Raw genomic sequence first — 25,720 nt, 5'->3', positions numbered from 1 at the left:
TTTATTTTACCTAATTCCCCATAAAAGATTTCAACTGACATCCTTTTCATTTTGTAGAAACTGCGAGTAAGATTTATTACAAAAGAAATCAGCGTAAGAGGCAACGGGAAGAAAATCGACAAGGAAACTGAGAAAACATCGCCAACGAAACGATCGAAAAGCAATGAGCTCCTGTGATGAAAATGAATCTACTAAGTTGGACACATCAACTGCAACTCAGCAGGAGGATGAAATGATTGTGACCAAGGAAGAAACTACCACAGATCAAGTTGAGGAGCCAAATGGCCAATGAAGAACTAACGTTGATCATGTTGAGGAGCCAAAGATAAAAGATGAAATAGAGGAAGAAGATCCAGAGGAAGATCCTGAAAGAATATGAAGAAATGGAGGATGCAAGTCAACCCAATTCCTCTAAGAGGTAAAGTTTAGGGAAGCTGAAATAATTTTTGTCGACATTATTTCACTTAAAGAGTTTCTGGATGCATCCCTTGAATTTCAATCTTTTCGTTCTATACTACTAATATTTTGTTATATTATGATTGACTGTCCATTTACACCTGGATTACTTCAGGGTGGTTTGATTCAGCAAATTCATTTTCATATGTTTTTGCTGTTATTTATCCTAATTAATGAAAGATTAACTCAGAAAATGAAGAAGAGAAGAACAGTATGCTGGCATGAGGGAGATAATCAAGAAAGGAAGAAGAAAGTTATCCTAAAAATAAAAGAAGGTAGCCTGCTATTGACTAACGGATTTGTGCAGGTATTTCAGATTTACTTCCATTTCCCTGCCTCAAATCTTCCCATTTCTTTCTGCGGTTGCTTGTCATAATTAACTTTTTATATGGTACTCTTGCATTATGGGTACTCATGGCATTCTTTACCTGCATCAGGAAAGTGCAAAGTGCATTGTTAGAGAGCAACACAGGAAGGGACGATCACATTCTTTACGATAAGCTGGTTCGTATGTCTGACATATAAAAGCCTTTGGGGTCCAATAAGATGCTATAATCTGTTTTGCATCTAATGAGGCATCCCATTCAAGGTGCGATTCCTAGGAGCTAAACTTGAGTCACTGACGTTCAAATAGAGGGTTTTAGCTTCTATTAGTGTATAAGCTATTGGTATATGCAAGAGATTGTTTGCTCATGGCATATATCATGTCAAGAGATTAGTCCAATGTGGTCTGTGGTCTTAGGCCTTAGTGAATGTTCTTAATCTCGTTTTCATTTTCCTTGTTTGAATTGAGATCAACTGTATTTTAGCCAATAAATTGTTGGATATCTATGGTGGTATTCGATCAAAATTTGTTTGAAGCAGCTATTGTCTGCTATTTTGATGATAGGTTCAAACTTTGTTGGTCCTTACATAGTATGACAGCCTTTAAAGGAGTAAATGAATGGGGGTGAGAGTAGAAAGGGGGCACATTAAAGGAAGTACGTGAATAGTAAAAGAGGCGTAATTAAAAGGTAGAACATGTTGGCAGGTGTGGCAATTCCTCACTCACAACTAGTTTTGGTAAACAAAGTAATACAAAGGGTGATTTCCCATTTAGCCACCAACTGCATCTGTTTCCACATTCGTTAATTCATCCTTCAGGCTGACACATTTTCTCACCCTACCTAATCTCTCTTAACAATAATAAATCTTGAAGTATTGAGATGAATAGAGCTTGTAAACTAATAAGTAAATAAATATGTTTGTTTGTGTGGTTTTATGAGGAGTTAATATTGCTTGTAGCTGCTGATCAACTCTATTTAATGATAGTGATTCCAAAGGGTAGAGAGTATTTCATAATTTCTTCATTTTTCTCCTAATAAAATATTTCCAAAATCTAAAACCAAACATGTCAAATATTAGATTATGTTAAGCATGAGGTGAGTATAGGCTTAGATGATTATTATGTAAGACATAAATATCACAAATGCTTCAACCTAACAGCAAAGCTAGGAATTAAATCACCACGTTTTTCAGAAATTGGGGGTAATTTCCACAATTTCTGCAAACTTAATCATTTATTACATGTAGCTCCACCATTTTATTTCATCTTAAATGAAGAATTCAAAAAAAATCTTTGCTTCATCAAGTTTCTCACAGTTTATAGATTAACATTGCTATCATTATTAATAAAATCTAATTAATTAATCTGATTTAATGATTAATTACTTGAAAACTTTCAAGGAAACAAAACATTTAAGTGCCATTAAAATGTATGATTAATGAAACGAAGAAACAAAGATTTTATTAATACACCATTTCTTTGTTATATATGCATATATACCTTGAATTAATTCGTAGCATTTTTTATAATTACAACAAGTATACCAATTTAACATACACCATCCTCTCCTTCTTTTTTATTTTTGGGAAATGAAAACCACCGACTTTCTCCCAAAGTCTTAGGAACAAAAAAAAAATCTTTTATATAAATGCCACCTATTAAAACATGGTCATGATATCAAATAAAATTTAACCTATATCAATACCCTAAATCTCAAATTAATTTTTATATGCTTACAATCATATATCATGATGGTTGTGATTCTTTTCTTTAAAACAACCTTATTATATAATTGGTATTTGAGTTAATATTTTTTCTAATGTGGTATTATATTTTGTAAAATTTACATTTGTACCCAAAGATTATAAGTTGACTTGTTACTTTTTATGTGTAATTCGAGTTTTAAGTTGATTTGATAAAAGTATGCTAATATTAGTTGATTCTTATTTTTTATAGAAATTTGTGTATTGGATCATTATTATAAATTGATACGTGATTTTATCATTTTAGGATAATAGATGGTATGATAGTAAAAATGAGTAGAAAAAATTGTGAAGATAATAATATATAAAGAAAATTAAATGACATTGGTTGTCCATAATAAATGATTAACTATATCAGATGTAATAATAAAGGAGGTATAATGGTCATATATCATTACTAGTTTACAACACAATTGCCTTATATTATATCGCACTCATATCCCTATCCCATCACCTCTCCCCTCATTTCATCGCTTTCAACTTATATATATGTTCATTGTGTTGATCCAAAAAGCCAAAGGGAGTTCAAGAAATTGTTATACAGTTCTAGCTAAGGTTCATTTGAAAGATACATACATACATATATATATATGGGAGGTCACCATGTTGTGAAAGGTAGGGTTGAAGAAAGGTCCATGGACCCCAGAAGAAGATCAAAAGCTCTTAGCTTACATTGAACAACATGGCCATGGAAGCTGGCGTGCCTTGCCTTTAAAAGCTGGTCTTCATTTCTCAATATCTTTATACATATATATATGTTTTGCTTGCTATATATTAATTTGATATATATGTATTATATAGGGCTTCAAAGATGTGGAAAGAGTTGCCGACTGAGATGGATTAACTACTTGAGACCTGATATCAAAAGAGGAAAGTTCAGTTTACAAGAAGAACAGACCATTATTCAACTCCAGCCCTTCTTGGAAACAGGTACTTAATATTAAACATAATCCAAACCCATTTTTATATTAATTTGTGTATATATATATGTATAGGTGGTCTGCCATAGCTACTCATTTGCCGAAAAGAACAGACAATGAGATCAAGAACTACTGGAACACACATCTAAAGAAAGGCTAACCAAAATGGGGATCGATCCTGTCACCCACAAGCCTAAAACCGATGCACTCGGTCCACCACTGGTAACCTAAAGATGCTGCTAACCTTAGTCACATGGCTCAATGGGAGAGTGCTCGTTTAGAGCTGAAGCTAGACTGGTTCGTGAGTCCAAGCTAGTTCCTCAAACCCTCCTCAAAGCAACCATTCACTGCCGTTGCGCCTTCGCCGACTCCGGCAACTAGACCGCAATGCCTCGACGTACTCAAAGCATGGCAAGGTGTCGTCTGCGGGTTATTCACTTTCAACATGGACAATAACAACTTACAGTCCCCTACGTCAACGTTGAACTTCATGGAGAACACCACAACATTGCCATGTCATCATCATCGTCTGTTAATGGAATGTTTAATGAAAACTTTGGTTGGAACTCATCGATTAATCCATGTGAAAGTGGGGATATTTGAAAGTTGAATATGGCAGTGATCAAATTCCAGAGTTAAAGGAAAGATTGGATCATCCAATGGAATTGCATGAATGGACTATTCTCAGAGGGTACATGGTTTCAAGAGTTGTTTGGATTAATGGTTTATGATTCTGCAGAAGGATTCATCAAAGGAAAGAAAGCTATCTGGTTTCATCTTTGAAGTTCACTTAAGTGTAGGATTTTATTACAAGTGCCTTCACATATTACCATTAACTGTAATAATAAACCTTCAAATTAATAAATTAAAAACTCACAAGGGTTTTTGGCCTATCAATGTTTTCACTTCCAAAGAAAAATGAGATATAATCATCTATTTGCTATTTTTAAATAGAATATTAAAGAAAAGGAAGATGGTGGGTGCATAAGAGTGAGTAACATAGGTAGCTATAACTATTAATAATGGCGTTCATTTCTTACAATCATCTAATGTTGTTGAATATCTTAAATAATTAAATACCAAGCTGCCTGCTTTTCCTTGAATAATTTTGCTAATGGTTGTTTTTGAACAACATGAATATCTGACAACAATCTTGGTCTCTCCCAACTGGGCCTAAAACATTTCTACAATTTGTATGCACAATAATAATATTGAAATTTTAAACATCACCAGACAAGAGCAACCATAAAAATATGCGTTTATCATTGACTCATTTTAAAAAATTAAAACAAATCACAAAGTACAGTAAACTTAACCATAAAAGATCAAATTAAAATAAGGGTGTATAATTATATTCAAATATTATATAAAATAATGTAAAAAAATATGTCTAAATCCATAATCATTCTCAACATATAAGTATGTATATATAATACCCTCAAGCAATTCCAATACTACAAATAGAAGCTATATTCTTTAAGATCCACCTATTGTGACACACTTAGCCTTTCTTTATTATAACTGGGGCCCTTCTTTATTGCATTATCACAAATTTAGCCGTTATCAATTATAGTTCATCTATGAAAAAATTACTATGTAAATCAAGTAATCAAATTATACTATACATTATATTTCAAGTTTGTGATAAATGAAGTTACATTGGAGTAAAGGCCTATATGGTTTTCATCTTTGGCCATCATAGTTATACATTTTTACTTTATATCAGGCCCTCTTGATCTTCAAGCGATCTTTCCGGGCTTTCAGGTTGAGCTCGAGACTTTGAGGTAACGGAGGTGTTCTTCCCCTGCGGAAGAGAACCACGAGTGCCCTCACCGTTCGGCAAAGATCGAATACCTACACAATAGTACCAGAGATTCTATAAGAAAAGGTTCCGTACTGGACAAGCAAACAGTTTCTGAATCTAACTAACCGATGAAGCATCGATCTCAGCAACACCTTCACATCCTTGCCCTCCTCCCTGCATTAAGTCACAATATTTTGCAGCTTCATTCTCATCTTCGAATACCTGTAATAAACGGAGATGAGTCCGAAAACAAGGGTAAAAGTATTAAGAAGGCCCCTATTAGGAGTTAGATCCCTTTAATAAAAAAGAACAAATTAATCCCTACATTACATCAAAGACAAATTGTCATTTCTTTTAAAATTTTCATACATTTGTACGGTTAAATACTGAAGTGATTGACAAAATAACTGGAAGTGACACATAGTGTCATGGGCAAAGCTAGAAATTTGTTTTAAGGGGGCCAAAGATGAATCGCAATTTGTTAAATACTACTATATTACTTATAATTTCATAAACTTCAAAGGACCAATTTTTTGAGAGTGCTAAGTCCACCTCTGCATGTCATGTCATGTATACCTCGTGCTAACATATTGGGACCAGTTTTTAATAGTAAAAATAGATGAAATTTTTAACAAAAGGACTAGTTTGCTCTTTGATCTAATGTACAGGGACTAATTTACCTATTTTTCAGTATAGGGGCAAAATGCAATCTGACTCCTAGTATAGGAGCTTCCATGATACTTTTACAGATAAACCAACAGAAAGAAAGTGAATGCTATAAGATAAAATGACAGCTTGATCTATTTACACCCGGAAAACTGCAAGCAATTTGAAACTCGGAAGCGTTACCGGTTTGGAGAAATAAAGGCATATCATATAGCATACAGCAAGGATATACTAATTTAAACCATGGACATACAAGTCCTGGAAGTCCTTGATTAATTGTGATTGTTATTTGATTCATTGACAACCGAGACTACACAATGAAAAAAAAAAAAAAAACGAAACACAAAATCAATGATACTTACAAGAACTCCTTCCCTAACATCCTCCACCAGCATCTCAAACTTAGTACCAGATCTAGGCTGTTCGGTTTTGTTTCCGAACCCAGAACTCCGCTTTCCTCCTTTGGAAAACAATAACCCAAGTTCCGTTTCGACTTCACTGTTAAAAGAAAGAATGTAAGGCAGGGCATGCATAAGAAAATAGTTCAAGAAAAGATTATCCTGGGGTTTTTGGAACTAAATTAGACCTGCGGTTTCTTCGAGTTTTCATTGTGCACAACTGGTTTTCCTTGTGAGTTAACACGTATACAGGTTTCAAAGGATCTCTCCATGGATTTGCCTCCAACACTGAAACAAAAGATCAGATGCAGAAAAGTACTTAAGCTTTGTAAAAAGAAACAACATATCAAAAAATTTACATCAATAAATTCCAGTTTTGGTCACCAAGTACATACAAAAACTCATATACTCTATAGTAAAAGTATCATGGAGCCTTTGTACTACGAGTCAAATTGCATTTTGCCCCCTCTACTAAAAAAATAGGCAAATTAGTCCATGTATGTTATAGCTCAAAGAGTTTATTGGTCCTTCAAGTTAAAAACTTCATCCATTTGTACTTTTATCTACACTCTATATATGTTAGTTCAAAAAGAAAAGGGAGTAAAATGCAGTCCAACTCTTAGTAGAAGAGGCTCTATGGTACATTTACCTATACACGGATCAGACTGACCTTTTTTGGTGAAGTACTCGTGATCAATATATATCCAGGCATATGTATGAGCATATAACTCTTCAAATACATTACAAAACATGGAATAAAAAACATCATTATACCATGATGTGACATTCACACCCGAGTCCAGAGGCTGGTAGCATGATTGGTTAATTCTATGGAAGAAGTATAACCTATGAACTATAGCAAATAGCACTAACTACAGAAATGCCTAAAGAAAAAGCTACAATTACAGACAATCCACTAAGCAATAACAGCGTTTGGCTAAAGTAGTCATTTTTAGGCTACAATCACAATTAAAGCTAAAGAGAGTAGACAAATGCATTGAAAAACACCCAAAATTTGCAGAGCTTTGTTTACCATCATAACTGCTGCTATCAAAACTTTGCTGCAAATGCCTCCGCATATCATACGCCCGAGATGAAACCCGTCGCAAGAACTCGCTGGAAGTAGATGGAATCGTACCGTCCAAATGAAGCGCCCTTTCAACCTCGTCTTTCTCACCATCAACATCATCATCGTTACCACCATGACCATCTTCTTCTCCTCTTCTCGCATCCCCTCCGTTGAATTTGCATTTACAATCAACAACTCGATTCAATCTCCCCTTAAGCTTCACGCCAAAGAAAGACGAAAAGCGAGGAAGACGGGTATTGGTGGCAAACGAGAAGGCAACAACTTGGGGACGATGCCGCCGTCGTGTCGGTAAAGGGTTGGTCGGAGGTAGAACTATAGATGGAGAGACAGACGACAGGGAATCCATGTCAAAAAAAAATCTGGGTTTTTTTCTGTAGTTTGTGAGAGAGAATTTTCAGGATTAATTCGTGGGATTCAATTCAAAGGCGTGAAAGACGGGAACTTTGGTTGCCGTGGAGAACTGTGTTAACTCAGTAGAACAGGAGAACGCCAAGTTTGCTTTTGTGAACCTCTTTCCCTGTATTTGACCAAATCTGGCAGATTTTTATTTTTTATTTTGCTTATGTAGAGGTGGGCCAACCCGAGGTGTTGAGATTTGGGACCGACCAAACATAATCTAAGGCTCTGATCTTGCCCTCTGATTCATCTCTTGTAACACATAAAAATATAAAGCAAATTAACCATAATCCCAGTATACGTACACGTTTATAATTCATCCATATGTACAATACTCCACTAAGTTAACATTTAACACATAATTAAAGATGACTAACTCGTTCAACTCATCTCATAGCTATATTAATTTTGATACATGTATAATTGGTATAATTTATATTGAAAATTTCTCAGTTCATATTATGTTTTTTTATGTCATGCCAACTGAAAATTTCACTAACAATAACAAAATTACAGGAGGAGTAGGTCACTCCATATTTTGATCAAATGAACAAAGCATTTTAAGGAATTTCTGTGATAATTGATAAAGCACAAGTAGAGTGATAAAATTAATGGTTCATTGCCATTCCAAGTAAAATCTTCTAATCCTATGCTTCTATACATCAATGAGCAGAGGCAATATACGGGTAACATCCCACCTAGGGATCCAAAGTTCTGATTTCCGACTAGTCGAAACGAACAGGATGAATCCTTCTCACTGCAAAAAAAAAAAAAGCCAAAAAAACACCATATGCAAAGACTAAGAACTAAGTAATTTTTAACACAACATTTTGGCAAGGTTCCATGGAGGCAGCAATGAGATGGAAGACCAAGCCAGATCTGGAATAACAGGTAATTATAACTGAAAAATCTTATCCACATTTCTAAGGAAGGCTCACTCTAATTTTTTTACCAATTTGCACCCAATACCTCCAAACGATACTAGGATTTGCGGAATCTCAGCGGCTGCATAACCTAATGTGTCCTAATGTCTCAATGCGGATAACCTCGAGAAATAGCAACGTATTGTGTGTGACTCTATATGCTGGCAATCACAAACCCTTTTCAGGCATCCAACTTTACACAACATTTAACTTCCCGCACCAGCCCCTTCAAGGGTGATTGTTTCATTTGAAGGAACAGAAACTGTTTCACCGGAAACTGCACAACCAGTTTCGCCATGCTTGAGCTCTGGACCCTGATCAGGGAAAACCTCCGACTGCAAAGATGGCGCAATGTTATTCACATGCAGCCATGTCAGTTCCCACAAGCTATCTCCACCTAGTGCACTCCTCTGCATGAGTATTCCCTTGTCTTCATTACAAGCAAGATGTTCTTGAGAAGCTCGAGCACAAGCTCCTGAAGCTTCTCACTTTTCTTACCTCGGACTTTTACTTTCATATATTTTTCCATTCGGCTGAGTACACCGAGCCACAGTTTGCAAAATGTAGTTAACTGAGAGAGCTCATGGAGCAGCTGTAAGAACACTTTGGAAAGGAGCTTTGTGGCAAGAATAAGTGTGCCTTCCATGTTTCGGTAGTCTTTTTGGTGTCCCTGAGCAATTTCAAGCAAGTCATCGAGCATTGTGAAGATCACAAGATCGAAACACTGCAACCATAAACCATGAGAAATGTGGATCCCATCTACTCCAGTCAAGCACTTCTGCAATGATAGAAGAGCATGGTTTCTGACCTCTTCTCTCTGGTCCAAACAAACTTTTCTGAGTCCCTGCACAAGCCTCAACCATAAATCACCAATATCCTGAGACATCTTACCAGCATCTCCTCTCCCATTGCTTCCTTAGCCTCACGGTCCACCTTGCCAAACAATCAACTGAACCGGACATAAGATCCAGTGCACGTGCAGATCGCTCTGCCTGTCCAACACGAGACTCGCAAACTGCCTCGCAGCATCTATGCAGAGAACATAATTGGCTGGAGCAAGTGAGCCCCATCAGACATAATAAATAAAAGCGCATCAAACCTGCTTCAGATGCTTCTGGATGCCGGGCTGTGATGGATAGTAAAGATGTTATTGTACGCCACCCCATTTGAGATCTGATATGTGTAGCATTTGCCTTCACTAAGCGACTTACTTCCTGTGTAATTTGCTCACAGTATGCATCAGCCACTCGAGCATCAAGCTTCAAGACAAGTTGCAGGGACCTCAAGAGTTCATCAGCCAGGTTCTCTTTGTAAGGAAGCAGCCTTTGGCAAATTCTAAGAAGCCCAAAAACTGCCTTCTCTACCAGCGCACAAGGCATAACGGTGATTGAACAATATTAGCTATGTGCTCATAGACACCCTGCCATAGAAGCACAATCCTATCACGGTTGTTCAAGGTAATTGCAATAAGCAACTCCAGGCAGAAAACTGCAGTGTCTTCATCCTCAGGTGAGCTGCTCCCTTTCTGGGGCGCCCTGCAGCCCAAATTAGGGCCCGTGCTAGTGCAACAAAGATTCAGCTTGCAAAAACTTACTTCAGTAAATATGCTGTCAATATGGCATTTTTGAATTGTCTGAAGGGTGCGTTGATGAGCAGCAAGTTGTTGCTCAGTGGGCTGTGATCTTGGCTCCTCTGTATCAAGGGATAAAAGCTGACTGAACCGGCCCATCAATCCAGAGGATCTACGGGGGGTTCCTATGGACTGTAAGTGAGCTGAAGATAAAGAATTTGTAATGGGCTTTCCATGACCAGGGTCTGCAGAGAGCTCTGACTCATCAGCTGCATCACTAGCTACGCGAGCTGGAAGAAGCCCCAGCTTGTGCAGTCGCAAGATACAGTCCAGTATATTCCTCCAACCTGTACGAATGTAATCACCATATCTATTTGCAATAGTAAAAACAGTACAGTTGCCATCCTGGCTTTGCATCATCACCGAAAGCCAACACTGGTTCCTCAACAGATGATGGATTCAAAAGAGTCGTAAACTTGCAGAGAGACACAACTAGGTCATCCAGTACATCTTCAAGATGATGGCATGCTGAAATCTTTGCAACAGCTAAGAATCCATCAATACAGGTCTGGTAAACATCTTCATGTTCAGCATGATCAAATACAACAGAGATAGCAGCAATTGTTGGACCTGACATTATTGCAACATATCATGGTCAAGGTATGCTCTAGAATCAGCTACAATGAACGGTGCAGTTTTCTTAGACTTGTGCATTAGATCTATCCACCGACTAGGGGTCATTTCAGGATAGCCAAAGCCTTGTTCTGGAGTTGTGCGGATCTCATTCTTGCATATTGAGCGGTATAGTTCTGACAAAAAATCTCGAGGAAGATCATTGCCTCCATTTATATGCCGATTATTCCGGATGAAATCCTCCTCTGTCATCTTTTTCTTTACTTGGACATTGTGCTGGTCAGTGTTAAGCATTATAAGTGAATATGATAATAGCAAAGCAGCATCCTTGTTAGCTAGAATCTGTGGCGATTGCTCATAGTACCTCTCAGAGAATGCCTCCAGCACCCTTTGTATCTTTTGCGATTCTCCAGGCAATCGAAAAGTTTCCAGGAACAGTCTTAGTGCAGTATCCAGATTCATATCTTGGAAATCAAAAGTCCCAGCAAATTCATGAAGAACCTGAACACAGAACTCATCATGATTTCCTAGGAAATCCCCAACAAGATTCTTATCTAATCCAGCAGTGTACCTGAAAAAGCAAGCCACACTTTGGGGGTCAAGTTTGTCAGGCAGAAGATGTGTTCCTTGTAGGAACTCTAGCCCTTTTTTGGGTCACGGTTGAAGTGATCAGCTCCAATCATCAACCTTCTCTTGATGTATTTTCTCCGCCTGACAAATGGAACCCAATGAACTGGATCAGCATAGTTATCACACTTCACCATCCAGAATGGCAGATATTCCTCAGAATAACAGGGGCTGCTCTGAACTAACCGAACCATTCCCGATCCTCTCAGCCATTCCCTGGATAACAGCAATTAAACTATCCAAGGCAAGAATGTGCATCGCAGACAAAGGGCAGTTCACAGGGAATGCACTCTTTGACAACAAATTAGCAAGGTCTTCAAACACATTGCGGCAAGTTATGTCACAATCTAAATTGGCATACATCTCCACCATAAATGTTTTCTGCCTACAGAAATCAACTAGAGCTTCCATGGCTACCTCCTGCTGCTGGTATGAAGCTCCATATTTTCCTTGTGCAAGCCTCAGAATTACACAGGAAAAGAAAGCCTCGAGTTGTAGTTTGAGTTCTGTACGCAGATGGTGATAAAGATTTAGAACAATACTACACACCATTGAAAGAATAAGTGGCTCATTGACAACCCAAATTGCATCAGATTACGAAATAATTCATCCTGAATCAAGCTCAATAGCCTTGGGTGACGACGAAAGGAAGGCCCCCCAATTCTATGGCAGAGTTAATTAAGCCCAAGGCAAAAAGTGGCACATCTTCATCAAATGTCAGGGTATTTGAGCGCGGATCCATTCCCACATGCTCAACAGTATTTAGTAAAGTACACAAGAAATGAAATATCTCCACCATGCAAGGGACACCATATGGCTCTGTCATGAGGAGCGAATCATATGGGACTGTCTCCTTTCCATTACCAGCTACTGCCATACTTTCTTCCCTCACAGTTCCTACCAGACCTACAGAATTGGATGCAAAACTTGCAGAAGATGCTTGATCATCATACTCAGAGCCATTTCCATTTTCTGCTTGTTTAGCCCCAAATGCATAATCGTTATCTATTGCACCAAGCTGCAAAAAGCAGAAAACTCTAGATCAGATGAACTGGTGATGAAACTGTAGCTAGAAAAATTAAACAAAACTGAAAAAATATCAATTGGCTTCTGGAATGTTTTCTTCTACTTCCAGCATGCAAAGAAAACAGATTAAAGAAGAGGTTGAAAGCAAAATAAATAAATAAATACGAATAATAACTAAAAAAGAACAGGAGAGGAACAACAGAACAAGCTCTAACCTCTAGTTTAGCAGTGCCACTTCTGTTAACCAACGCATGCTTTGTGTTCTCAACATTCAAAAGGTGTGAAAATATACACCTAACAAGTTCGTGCATTGTGTGGCGGGCTATCCGCTGCAACAATTCAGCTTTCTTCTCTGCTTGGTGAACTATTCGAAAGCAAGTGTTAACAATTGTGCAAACATGCTGATTACTCAACATAACTGACGCTTTACTTTTCATGCAAGCAAGAAGAACGTGAAGTATCTTCATCAGTACCACTTCCTCTGATGCTTGATCTGTCACCTCAAATCGGCAGCTAGTCACAGAATCAACTACCAAACGCATAGCTTCTTCAACATTTGCAGTATTTTGATCAATTACATCAAGGGTTAAAATTTTATGAACAGATGATAGAGCGACACCAGTGATTGGTGCACCAGTTTCATCAGATTGAATCACATCCAAAAAAGGCTGGAGATACGCAGCAGGGTTGATGGTATGCCACTGATTCTGCCACAAAAATATTTGCTTTCTTAATGCCTTCAATGACTGAATTAAAGAGTGTTCTAGCTGATCGTCACTCGACATGTATCGACCACCCCATCTTACATTTCTCCTCATGACAGCTAATACAGCACCTATTTCAGAATTAATCATACATGCTAAAGTAGCTTTGTTAGAATATGTCATATCATAGTCTTCAGGTTCTTCCTCAATTGCCTTGATCCCAGATTGCAGCTTGAGTCGCCCCATTCCTGAGTAATATCCTTCTGGAACCTAAGGCTGTTCTATATTTTTATCAACTGTCAGAAAGGAAGGCGCAGGGATCCCACTGGAGCATAACCTTCAAAAGTTACAGAGATGGACATTATAAACAAGCTCACTAACCAATTCATAAACTGAAAAATCAACTACCCTCAACAACTAAAAAAAGAGGGGGCGGGGGGAAGCATCTAAAAAGCAGTATCAGTAGCTACAACAAAAACACAGAAGACTTCATAAGCTAGCATGATAGCATACATAAACTGACACGTGAAAGATAATAAGTGCACTTAAGCATGTATATTCCTATTTCCAGGCAAAGAGATGGACTAAATAAACATCTCAATGCATAAGAAAGCAAAAGAAATGAGAGGGTAAATACTTAATCATATACTCCCAAACCACAGCCTAATGTAAGGCCAGCTTCACTACAGATTGACAGCACCTCAAAATTCTGGCTCCATATATATAATATGCTTATTACATATGAATCTCTGTGGTAAAATATGCAGCTCCAAGAAGACAAAAGAAAGAAGCAGTGTTTCAAGTAATCTTTCTTTACAAATAATGATCTAATGAAGCATGCTTAAGTTGCTAAGACCTACAGTAAAATAAAATGTAAAGACAGTGCAACAGCAGCACCTTATCAGAATATCGCTATAACACCAAGCTCTCAGCCAGCAAGTTTTAAACCAGAATTTGCCGGTGAACCTTACTGTTTCCTCCTTTCAACCAACTCCCCCACCAGGACATAATACTACCGCTTCCCACCATGAATACCACAAACAACACTAAAATCTCATTATGTTATTTAATCCTAAATCTATTGCAAGCCTAAGGTACCCTGAAAAAGCAATGATAAAGTTCCACAACCCATATATCAGTTTGAGCATATGTGGACAGCCCCAAAAGAAAATCAAGTTATTTTATACAGAAAACCCCTAGCAATGATGAACAACCGTAATCATCAAAAGAAACTGAGCATTAAACCAACTATAAGAAATCTAAAACAAGATAATGCAGTTATAAAGAAGCTGCAGAATCACTACCAACCATACAGAACCCAAATTTTGTGAAAAAAATAAATATTTAAACATATCTGCCTAAACTCCCTTCCACTTAAAACAACAGGTAACATCGGAAGTATCTATGACAGGCTAAGAGATCTAGCAAAATGAAAGGGGAAAAAAACATCATTTTACCAGATTTCAATCTATAAAATGCAAAGACAAAAACACCAAATCACAGCTTAATCAACTGAAAAAAAAGCTAACATAGATCTAATACACCACTGCAGAACTAATAAAATATGGAAAGAAGGAAAAAGAAAAGAAAAGAAACTTGAAATTCTAAATGCAGAGAGTTTGACTCACAGTTCGAGTCAACCTTCAAGATTCAAAATCGTAATTTTTGTGCTTTATTTTTCGCTGCAATTTCGTTTCCTCAACTTTATACTGCTGCTGAACGCATACACAAAATTATAACAAAAAATAAAAATAAATCGTAGAAGACGAAATTGAGATGAGATCGAGGGAAAAACAAGTTACCTTTGTGAGATCCAACGATGAATTGATATTTTTATTTCCCTTTCTTTTTACCCTTTTTTTTTTCTCTGTGAGAAATAGAAAAAAGAAGGGGAAACGAGAAACGAGAAAAGCAAAGAGGAGAGTCCTGAGATCGACTGAAAATGAAAGTGAGATTTCTTAATTTACAAAAACAGCCATTTAAATTGTTTTTTTAATATACATTTTCTTTTAAATTCTAGGGACCTGTAGAAAAAATGGGCTGATATTTCATATATTTCCATAATTAAAATATCACTGCAATGATAAAGTAATTATTTTAAAAAAATTATAGAAGATTGCCAAAATTTTAAATATAATAAATAATTGATAGACCCAACTGATTTAACAGTAATCCTTTCAATCAGTTAAGCCAATAAATATTTGTATTGAATTAAGTAAAAATAATTAAATTATGAATTTCATTAACAGCCAATCATTTAAACTTAAATCGAAATTATTAGCTCAAAAACAAAATAGTATCCAACTTAAACATGGTTAATTTTATTTAAGTTCAACGGAATCTGAAATATTTTTAAAAATGGATGGATATGTTGTACATAAATCTAAATTCAACATGAACAACTAAATTCGGCCCGACGCATAATAGTTAAATCTTAAAACATGTGAAATCTTTTCTTTACTTTTCTTTTCGTGTCTGCACGTTAATCATATATTAATGATATTATCACAAAAAGGAGAACACATTCTATCAAATTAAATACTAAATTAAAATAAGATGCACACCATACCTTTTTAAAAAAAATTCACATGCTCTTGTCAAACATTATTCATGCCTAAATCCGGACACAAATTCTAGGACAACAATACAATAAAAGCTCTTGTACTAAGAGTCAAATTACATTCTATTCCCTTTACTCAAAAATAAATAACTTAATCCTTATACGTAATAAAATAACTAAACAATCATGTGACGTGTCATATATACATTATGCTCACGTACAACAATCAGTTTTTAACAGTAAAACCAAATTCAACTTTTAACAGAAGAACCAACTGATTACCTGTTTTTTTTGAGTAGAGGGTCAAAATATAATTCATGATACTTTTACCCAAATTCTAGCTGGGAAAAAGGCTAGACCATCTGAATAAACTCCACATGTTTTAAATCAAATGTTCCACAACAAAACAGGATTAAGTTGAAACATGTAATAACTAGAATGCACTTGTGTCACTGAACACTAATTTGTTTCTTCCTAGTTGCTAAATGTGGCACCCTATGTCATTATCTTAGCAGATCTCACATAAAGGCTATCAACAACCTTGCCGATGTTGGAGATGGTTTCTAATGTTGCCGGATAGATGGCATCGGCCTTGGGATCATCAAATATGACAAGACATCCCGCACCCTGATCCAAAGTCCCTGCAAACTTCTTATCCAGAATCATCTGAGAAAGTTTCTTCTCCACGTGGTCTACAGGCAATTCAATGAGCTCGGCAATATGGGCAATCTCAACCCTCGAGAAAGGTTCAATTAATCTGCAGAGGTTCTGCTCCAATAGAGTGTCATAAAGGGAAGAAAGGTGCCTGTGTATGATAGGATCTTCCTCGAGTTGGGCCCGGAAATCACGAAGAGCAGTCTCGAAAAGCTTCAGAGAACGTTTTGAGTGAGCATCAGCAACAGCTTTCATGGCATCGAGTTCAGGCCCCACGTATTGTAGGCCTGCTTTGGAGGATATTATACCAGCAACATCATCGGCCTGGCTCACCATTATTTTGCACAACAACATGTACTTGAGGCTAAATACAGCACGAGGATCTTCAAGTGCATTGAAAGCTTCAAATGCTTCGAAGAAATAGCTATAAGCAGTTTTGTAATCCTTCTCCTCCGCATGGAGAATTCCGCTCTGCAAATCTATGTTACCCTGTTGTGCTGGTGGCACATAAATAGCATTTGCGGCTGTTCTTGCTGCGGTTAGAGATGCCTTGGCTTTAGGGAGGTTTCGGAGAGAGAAATGAAGCTTACTCTCCAACAAGTTTATGTCAACGAGAAGCAGCTTGTCATCCAACCTTCTAACCTCCTTGATTAAGCCAGAAAGGAGATTCAGTGCTTCAGGATACTCCTTGTTCTCCATCAAAAGAGCTGCAAGCTTTGCTTCAACTCGTTGGCGAAGGAAAGTTCGCTTCTCAGCACGAGTCCACTGCACCACTTCTTTGCAAAGAGAAATCTGCAGATCCGAGGTTCCTGGTATTTTAGCTACATCATCAATTATGCCACGGACAATTTTAGCAGTTTTTGCCTTGGGAATTAATGCAAAAAAGGGCCTCAATTGAGTCAGGAAACTTCTAAGCTCCTCTGCTCGGTTCTCTTGTCTAAGAAGATCAGAGAGATTCGTTATGGCCTGCTCTTTAATCCGCAGAGCATCAGGAGCGGATGAAGGATTTTCTAGTACACGATAAAGGATTGATATGGCTTCAGATGGTGTTTTGGCTTCTAGAGCCTGAGCAATTGAATCAGTGGTTGCAGGGAGGTATGATGAAGACATTGTAAATACTTAAAAATTTCCAAATCCTGCAAAATCAACAATTAAATTTGACATAGATAAACTTGCACAAACAATTAAATTTCATTACAAAGAGACACAAAGGGAAATCAACCCAAGAAGTTACCAGCTACTTTGGCAAATGGATTGCACTTGAACCAACTCGAAGATTGCAAAAGTCAATGGCTTTTTAAAATCAACTTTTTGCGTTACTTCATCACTCAAACAAAAGTTAAACATCATCACACTTGAACCAACTCGAAGATTGCAAAAGTCAATGGCTTTTTAAAATCAACTTTTTGCGTTACTTCATCACTCAAACAAAAGTTAAACATCATCACACAGCTCATTTTTTTACAAAACCGCAAACATTCTCACAAAGCTAACTGCAACTTTCTAGGCCATATAACCATTCATCCAAAAATTTTGAAACAAAAACACTTTATTGTTCAGTCTCCAGAAATGTTTTGACAATATACATAAAAATATGTCAGATATACACAAGAAAACAGTACAGAATAGCAACTCCTTGGACTATATGTATCAACGTGTTGCAAAAGAACAATAACTATCTCCTGCTCTCACATACAAATCGAGTTCCACTTATAAACCTCAAATAACTATGGAATGTCAATATAGTTCCTCACAGAAGAAACAGCCATGTAAAGATTAAATCCAAGTGTTAATGGTATATTTGAACTTCTACAACTTTCAATCAAAGGGTGACAATCTAGAAGTCATAATCTCTTCTAAATGTGAATATGATGTTAATTGAAATTCCACTAATTAGCTATTCGACATTTGCTAAGCCTCATAACACTGTATTCAAAGTAAAAAGGAGTTGATATTTACTCGGTTGATATTCCCTATATTGGAACAAGTGAGTTTGTTTCCCTACAGAATGGAGGTGAAGCAAATTAGAAGACCCGGTTATATCACCCCCGACACTTCACTCATTTGTCGATGTCCCTCAGATTGAGAGAATATATGAGTAAACAGTGATGTACTCGCTACTTCACTTTATGCTGCATGTTCTAACAATCAAATTTTAAGATCTTCAAATCAGGAACAGTGCATAAGCTCTATAGTTTACTCTACTCTAATGCCATTTCCATTCCTAAACAAAACATTTCCTTCGTTATCAATTATCAATGCAATTTAAACCCAACTACACAGCAATAGCCACCATATGAAATGGTCCAACGGGAAAATTAATACTCACTGAGAACCATAGAAGCTAACCAGCAGAAAATTATGAAGCTATGTTATATCTAATCCACCGATGTGACCAAACATCAACATGCTTCCAAATTCGCCGGACTTAATAAAAGGAAATATAATATTCCTTTTACTTATTTAGAGTTTGGACGGATTCGACACCATAAAACCTTGAAACAAAGTAGGATGAAAATCCGATGGCGGAGCGGGAAATCACGAAGATACGAGGTAACAAAGTGGAATATCAAAAGACCAAAATAGAACAACAGAAGAAAATTTCAAATAAAATATCATAAAATGAGCTAAATCGGAAACAAATTTTCGATAGTTAAAGAGAATTAGCAGAAATATCATGAATCTGATGGAAACCTAAAAAGAAACAAATCGTAAAATCAAGAAAAACCAAATCCTAAACATTAAAGTGAAAAAAAAAGTAAACTTAAAAATAAATAAAATCGTACCTTCAACCAGAGAAGAAAATAGTCGAATCGATCTGTTCGTCAATCAAACACTTCACTGCTTAACTTAGAAATGTGTGCCCTTTTAGAGACGATAGACTTATGCAGCAAGAAAACTTTCAGAGACGATGGATTTCAAATTTTGCCTTATAAAGTTTTGGGCTTCCATATGTTGATCGGCTTCGGCCCGTGTCTCAACCAACTTCAACATTTCACTATTTGAACAATGCTTAATTCCAAAATTAGCCCTAAACTAGATTGTTTTTTCCACTTAAGTACTTAAAGTTTCCTAAACTATAATTTCTTCTCATTTTACTCCAAAAGTGTACGAGATAAAAAGAAAGCACGAAGTGTCACAATTTTATTGACTGGTATCATGATTTGCAGTAAATAAGACAAAATTAATAGTTTAATTACAATGTTTGACCAAAAAATGTTAAATACTAAGTGAAAAAAAAGGTATATTTTGAAGGCTAAATTGTATTCAAGACTTTGAGTAAAGATTTTAATATTATTTAATTTGTATTCGGATTGATTGAACTAGCTCAAGGTCAAAAAATCTTTGTTCAAGTTATGGTCGAATTAGATTCAAAAAATTTGACTCATGAACAAGTTTAATACATACATATTTAAAACTTGATCTATATGTTTTAAATATTTTTCACGTTAGATCCGAACTAACATAAAATATATATACTAAATCAATTTTTTATTCAACCAATCAAGTGGAGAGGGATCGACTGATCTAACCCCAATTTTTATTAATTTACATAACACAAAGTATTAATCATTGGGCTCGCTCCAACGGATTCATTAGAAACAAAAAAAAAACACATTATTCATTCATGAAAGTTAAATTAGATACCAAGATGTTTAAAATAAATCCATTCAAAAGTTGGATTATTTGTTTGAAGTGATAAGTTCGGTTCAATACCAATCGGACTCATCATTATCTCATCATGATGAGATTTAGGGTTGAGTTCAATTCGATTCTATTGAGTTATTGAAGCCACCACCTGAGGCGGCGTTGGGATATCGCACCACCAGGGAAATCTTTGACTTAAATGCAAGGATGATGTAAATAACTGATACAGCACCGGTGACAACATATTAAACTTTTCACATTTTTCTTCCTTTTTTTTTAGAAACTCAAGAAATGTTCAACAAAATGTCCATGGAGGAATCACTTTTCACTCCAAAACCAACAAGTACAATGGAGTATTATACCTAGTACAAACCAAAAAAACCTTCCTTTTTCGTCATCCCAAATGCCAAATGACCGACTCTTCGATGACACTTACAGCATTACCCCTGGCGGATACCAGACTCTACAGCCGTCAAACACCTCTTCCGAAATTCAAATGAATTGAACGACAGTCCATTAGGCACTTGAAAGTTCTTAGGACCATAAATTAAAGAATAAACCGAAAAATCAAATTCGGAATGTGTCACAGCATTCTACCGTTAACCTGGCCGGACGAAGATGGTGCTTTGAGTTTAACAACCCTCTCGGTCTGTTCAGAAAAGAGAATGTTGTTCCAGTTTGTTGGTCTATGAACAATTCTCGATGGAACTCGATCACTATCTTCCCCACCGGATGCTTCATACCCATCACTAGCGGATCTCGACAATGGAAATCCCTTTTGACCAGCCATATTGAGAGGTAAACCTGTTGGATGTCTTGATTCTTCGGCTCCTGATGAGGAGATCCGAAATGGATGAATATCTGGTGAATCTAAACTACTCTCCGGAGAAGAGGTAACAACCCCAACTGAGCTCGACATTGCTCGGCTCGTTTGGAAAGCACTCCGCGCTTCTAGTTGAAGTGGTGCCAAACTACTTGACGTGTCACTGAAACCTTTATCAGCAGATTTAGACGAAATGTTCATTATGGACTCCATGGGTAGGTCAGCGGGTAGACGCACCCGCTTAGCTGCTCGTCTTCTATTGCCATCAGGTCTCGGGAACATTCGTCGGCCACTGCTGCCAAAGCTACTATCCCCTTCTAACCCAAATGGGGCATCACGTCTCACCACGGGCTGCAGGATTTTGGACTTTTTCCTTGCTTCAGCAGCGGCTTTTGAAACATCTTCCGCATTTAACCGTGCCAATGTCCACGGACTGATCTTAACTGCACCTGGATTCTTCTTCTTAATTGGTTCCTCCCTGACCATTTTTTTCCCGAACGAACTTACAGATCCGGTATCAGGAGGAACAACATCAAACTAACACCAATTACAAAAAAAACAGCTCAGTTTCAGTGATTCAACAAAAAGTAGGATCATTGTATGATGAACAATTTGAGGTAGGTTTCGTAAAAAATACCTGATCTTCAAGGAACAAGCGTGGGGGTGTACACCATGCACCCCGGTGGAAAGTAGAAAACGAACTAGCACTACTTAATCCAGTAAGCGAGCTGGCAGGGGACATTTGTGGACTCTGTTGGACGCCGACACCTTGTAGCTCTTGCTCTTGCTCCCGTAAAGCTATTATATAATCGTATGTGCTGATCCCCTGAGGCATATTCAGAAATCACCAAAATAACAAACAAGCTTTTTCGTTATTTCTTTACCCTCTAACACTCCTTGGGATTTTACTAATTGTAGCCGTACCTTTTTTATGAGTAGAATGTGAAAGAAGAATAGCTGTGCAAGCGGTAACGTCGCTACCATAGCCAAAATTGTGCACAATACCTGCGGACATAAAAAACTACACTAGTAAGTAACGGACTTGTTTCAATGCCAAGGGGGGAAATGAGGATTAACATGAATACTTACAACCACAATAATGAACGGAACCAAAGAGAAACTGCTTCCTAACTTCGTTGAAATATCCAAAGAAAACTGCTTCCGGTCAACGAAACAGCAGATAAGTACGAGGATTCCAGTTGACCATTGTAGAATAAGCTGCAATCTCAAGCCCAAGGTGGACAAACCAAGTACATACCTGTCAATATTCAATTAAAATGAAAATGACTAGAAAAATAAAAAAGGCTTACTCTCGGTTCTCTTCGAGTCTGGCAATTGTGCAAACATGGCAGTGATCTCGTGAAGTGAATTTGGCATTTGGTAGAAAGAATGAAAGATAAAAGGACACGATAATAGAGGCTAATTGTAAGGTGCGAATTGAGTCATGGAACAAGAAGCCTAGTGTTATTGTGGTCGGAGATGCATGCAAGGAAGAGGTTGACTAGAAAGGAAATTGGGATCGCAAATGAACATGTGGTATTTCATGATGTAATATGATGATGGGAAGATGGAGGCCAAGCTTACCAATAGAAGAGCCGACACCATGAGAGTGAAAAATTGTCTGTAGTTCCTTTTGCCTATACAATTGTTTAGCCACTACAGAAAAGAAACCGAGGGAATAAAATAAGTATTAGTAGAGTTTCTGATGAAGAACCGAGATAAAGTATTCAATGAATGAAGATCATGCATTACCCTGCAGTGATGATCGAAATGGTTGACACATTTGTCACAGACTCGGCAGTGCTTACTGTATTTGAAAACCTGCCAAGAATAAAGTACTTATGACAACAAATCGAATGGCAATAGCATAAAAAGAATGCAAGATAAGCACAGATGGTGGAGCTACTCTTTCCCCTCGTAAGTCCTAAGATCATAATGTAATAATCATCTCATTAAAGGGAAGAATAAACAATCAAACTTTAAAGGCACCAAAGGGATCCGTACCTCAACTTCACACAAACTGCAATAGAACATTCCATCTTCACTCATCTGTTGCTCGGTAGATTCTTCATTCGAGCCACAGCATTTGCAAATAACAGCACAAGGAGAGAAAATCCATAGCAAACAAGATGACCGCTTCATTGAACCATCGTTTCCCTCAAGTTCAACACCACCGTCTTTCAAGGTTTCATCAGTTGCTGCTGTGTCCTTTTCTGCAGTTTTTCCTCCAACCAAAGCATCATTGTCATCATGCAAGGTTGTAGCTGAACCTCCACCTAATTTACAGTCTTTTGGTCCAGAATGCTTCCCACTTTCAGGAATTTTAAGATACTTTTTAGACTTAAAAACTCCGGGATCTGCAGGATCTGCTGCCGCACACCAAATATATAGGCCAAAGCAACAAGTAATCTAAAATGAAAAACATTGTTACTAATACTTCCATGTAATAAACACACACTTCCCCTAACAGATTCTGATATCAATAGAACCCGAAAAAACCAAGATTCTAGTAGCAAAACAAAGAACCTTCTCCGGTGTTAAATCAACTGCATTTTGAAACTCAAGTCCAATTGTTCTTAAACTTGTTCAATCAACACAAATAACTTAAACCTACTTTATCCTAAAAAGCCAAACCCGAGACTAAACCGCATACCAGGAACTGTCATCTCCTAATCCTTAAACAAAGTTTAAATGTACAATCTTCAACCAAATCAAGTGATAAATTAACAATCTTTTGATGTCCAAAAAATTGAAATTCTAGTACAGAATCAAAGGAAACAGTAGCTAAAAGACAAGCAACATATTTTGCTTTATCAACTGAGGTGACATGTTGATTGAAAAAAAAACGACGCGAAGAGAAAAACACCAAACAGATGAATCAAAAGAAACAAACAAAACATAGATCTCAAAGATGTTACTAAAATTATGTACCAAAAAAAAGGAAATTTGTTTGAAATGGCTTACAAGAGGGGTATAGATTCCCATCACAACATATTGAAACATTTTCTTCCCAACAAAAGGAGCAAAGAACACATAGAAAGCAAATCCAAGTGCCAAGAACACAGCAACAGCCACCACCTTCACAAACAACAAAAATGAAAACTTTACTCAATACCACGAATTAAAACAAAAAAAAAAGCTCGATTATTTACACACAAAAAAAGTTACCTGAAGTGGATGAGAAGGAAGCTGCCATCCATGCTTCCTCATTTCCTCTTCAAATGCTTTAGTCCCAGAAAGAACAAGAAAGAAAGTGTATGAAACAGGAAAAGAAAAATCTGGGTATTCCTTTTTTTTCCCACTTTATACTTATTTTCTCACACTTTCCCTCATTTTCCAGGAAAAAAAGGATAACCCATTTTCACTGGATCACTAACCAAACAAAAGCAACATTACCCATTTTTTGTTTCTTTTTTTTTTTCACTACAACAACAATGAAGTTGACGAAGAAGATAGGTATGGACTCTGCTTCACTTAATCATAGCCCTACAGAGGAAAAAAGAAAAACAATGGCTAGTCTGGTCTTTTTCGGGGGTTTCCTTTGTTTTCTAAGCAAAAACAAGGAGAAACAAAGAGTGGAATGAAATCTGGCTTATCTTTTCTATGTCTATAAACTTATTAAATTTGCCATTCAAGTCCAAAGTCCAACCCAACTTTTACTTTAATTTTATATTTTATTTTATTAATTTGTTTCTGCCATGACCTTTTTCACTGCTGCAAATCATGTGTCACAGGCCCAATGCAACAGACACTTGTTTGGTTTCCACTTTTTGTAATTGCTTTCACCAACCATTTGTCTTTCAAAATTTGGTCCCCCAAGGTCGCAAACACATTTACTCATCGCATTAAAAGCCATTAAAATCCCTTCCCACTTTAAATACCAAAAAAAAAAAAATTAAAGATTAACACCAACAAAACTCAAAACCCAAATATTCCATAAACAAAGTTTTATCAATTGAAATTGTTATTGGTTCTTTTTTGTGATGTAATTAACCCCAAAAGAAAAAAAAAATATGACCCACTCAATGTTTATTGTATTTTGACTAGAAATGAGTGTTCTTCTGTAGAAACGAATTTGACACAATGACAGGAAATTGGTAGGGAACCCTCCAATTTAATTAATGTCCATTTTTTAGCTTTGAAAGCTCATGTACCTGTCTTTACCTGATGCCATTAAATGCATGGTTTCTTTGGGTAAAAGTAATATGAAGATATTTATATTAATATTCATATTATATTTTTTAGTAAAAAAAATAGGACAAATCTTAAAATTATATATGAGTTTTATTTTGGTAAACTTATACATATGAAAATTTGATTTAATTATACACAAATTTAATAAAATAAATATATTTATTTGTTTTATGTGGAATAAGTATAATTATTTGTGTATGCAAAAAAATAAACATAAATTGATGTTATATCGATAATTATGTTAATAAATTATGAGATTTAGATCAAATCAAAATTTTATATACAAAATTACATAAAAATAAAGTTATTGTATAAAATTACGTAGTTTTGAGATTTATTCCAAAATTAGCTTTCCGTTTAGCATTCAAAGGCAAAGTTGGGCAAATCACACCTTGATGTTTTCTTTTAATTATATGTTTCCAGCCATGTGTTACAAACTCTAGCCTCAATGGCTCCCATGCCCCTATCACATAATTTATATAGGGTGGATGAAATTTCAAATTAAAATTTTTATTAATTTTTTATTTGAAAAATATTTAT

General features: G+C 36.5%; 4 protein-coding genes and 1 pseudogene across 6 annotated transcripts; 1 reads left to right on the top strand and 4 right to left on the bottom strand.

Moving 5' to 3' along the window:
* Window positions 1–383: 383 nt before the first annotated feature.
* LOC121216151 (transcription factor MYB16-like) lies at window positions 384–4,074 on the top strand (annotated as a pseudogene).
* Window positions 4,075–4,839: 765 nt separating this feature from the next.
* On the bottom strand, window positions 4,840–8,001 carry LOC107934906 (uncharacterized). The gene is made up of 5 exons (XM_016867424.2): window positions 7,366–8,001; window positions 6,521–6,620; window positions 6,297–6,432; window positions 5,395–5,490; window positions 4,840–5,318 (listed from the first exon to the last, which is right to left on the bottom strand). The coding sequence occupies exons 1-5, from the start codon at window positions 7,766–7,768 to the stop codon at window positions 5,187–5,189; spliced, it is 867 nt and encodes a 288-aa protein (XP_016722913.2). The 5' UTR covers window positions 7,769–8,001; the 3' UTR covers window positions 4,840–5,186.
* A 417-nt stretch (window positions 8,002–8,418) lies between these two features.
* LOC107898727 (ARF guanine-nucleotide exchange factor GNOM) lies at window positions 8,419–15,268 on the bottom strand. Its single transcript, XM_041091130.1, is given in 19 exon segments — window positions 8,419–9,171; window positions 9,174–9,649; window positions 9,651–9,753; window positions 9,756–9,797; window positions 9,800–9,841; window positions 9,844–10,128; window positions 10,131–10,274; window positions 10,277–10,306; window positions 10,309–10,335; window positions 10,338–10,720; window positions 10,722–10,956; window positions 10,959–11,585; window positions 11,588–11,745; window positions 11,747–12,140; window positions 12,143–12,223; window positions 12,226–12,589; window positions 12,813–13,638; window positions 14,943–15,016; window positions 15,104–15,268. Coding segments are annotated over 17 exon segments (4,350 nt in total). The 5' UTR covers window positions 13,548–13,638; window positions 14,943–15,016; window positions 15,104–15,268; the 3' UTR covers window positions 8,419–8,947.
* A 956-nt stretch (window positions 15,269–16,224) lies between these two features.
* On the bottom strand, window positions 16,225–19,553 carry LOC107898730 (26S proteasome non-ATPase regulatory subunit 11 homolog). Of its 3 annotated transcripts, none has more exons than XM_016824250.2 (3): window positions 19,302–19,481; window positions 17,750–17,929; window positions 16,225–17,651 (listed from the first exon to the last, which is right to left on the bottom strand). In XM_016824250.2, the coding sequence occupies exon 3, from the start codon at window positions 17,623–17,625 to the stop codon at window positions 16,357–16,359; it is 1,269 nt and encodes a 422-aa protein (XP_016679739.2). In that variant the 5' UTR covers window positions 17,626–17,651; window positions 17,750–17,929; window positions 19,302–19,481; the 3' UTR covers window positions 16,225–16,356. The 3 variants fall into 3 exon arrangements, with proteins under 3 accessions (XP_016679739.2, XP_040947063.1, XP_016679738.2); XM_041091129.1 differs by having other exon boundaries at window positions 17,750–17,834; XM_016824249.2 differs by lacking the exon at window positions 17,750–17,929 and having other exon boundaries at window positions 19,302–19,553.
* Window positions 19,554–20,408: 855 nt separating this feature from the next.
* Window positions 20,409–24,799, bottom strand: LOC107898732 (probable protein S-acyltransferase 22). The gene is made up of 9 exons (XM_016824251.2): window positions 24,155–24,799; window positions 23,951–24,064; window positions 22,991–23,395; window positions 22,739–22,807; window positions 22,571–22,642; window positions 22,076–22,204; window positions 21,911–21,991; window positions 21,624–21,812; window positions 20,409–21,523 (listed from the first exon to the last, which is right to left on the bottom strand). Exons 1-9 carry the CDS (start codon window positions 24,194–24,196, stop codon window positions 20,747–20,749), a joined length of 1,878 nt encoding a protein of 625 aa, XP_016679740.1. The 5' UTR covers window positions 24,197–24,799; the 3' UTR covers window positions 20,409–20,746.
* Between the last annotated feature and the right edge of the window lie 921 nt (window positions 24,800–25,720).

This window comes from Gossypium hirsutum, chromosome D04, assembly GCF_007990345.1.
Source record: "Gossypium hirsutum isolate 1008001.06 chromosome D04, Gossypium_hirsutum_v2.1, whole genome shotgun sequence".
NCBI classification, from domain to species: Eukaryota; Viridiplantae; Streptophyta; class Magnoliopsida; order Malvales; family Malvaceae; genus Gossypium; species Gossypium hirsutum.
This window is presented reverse-complemented; position numbering and strand designations above follow the sequence as displayed.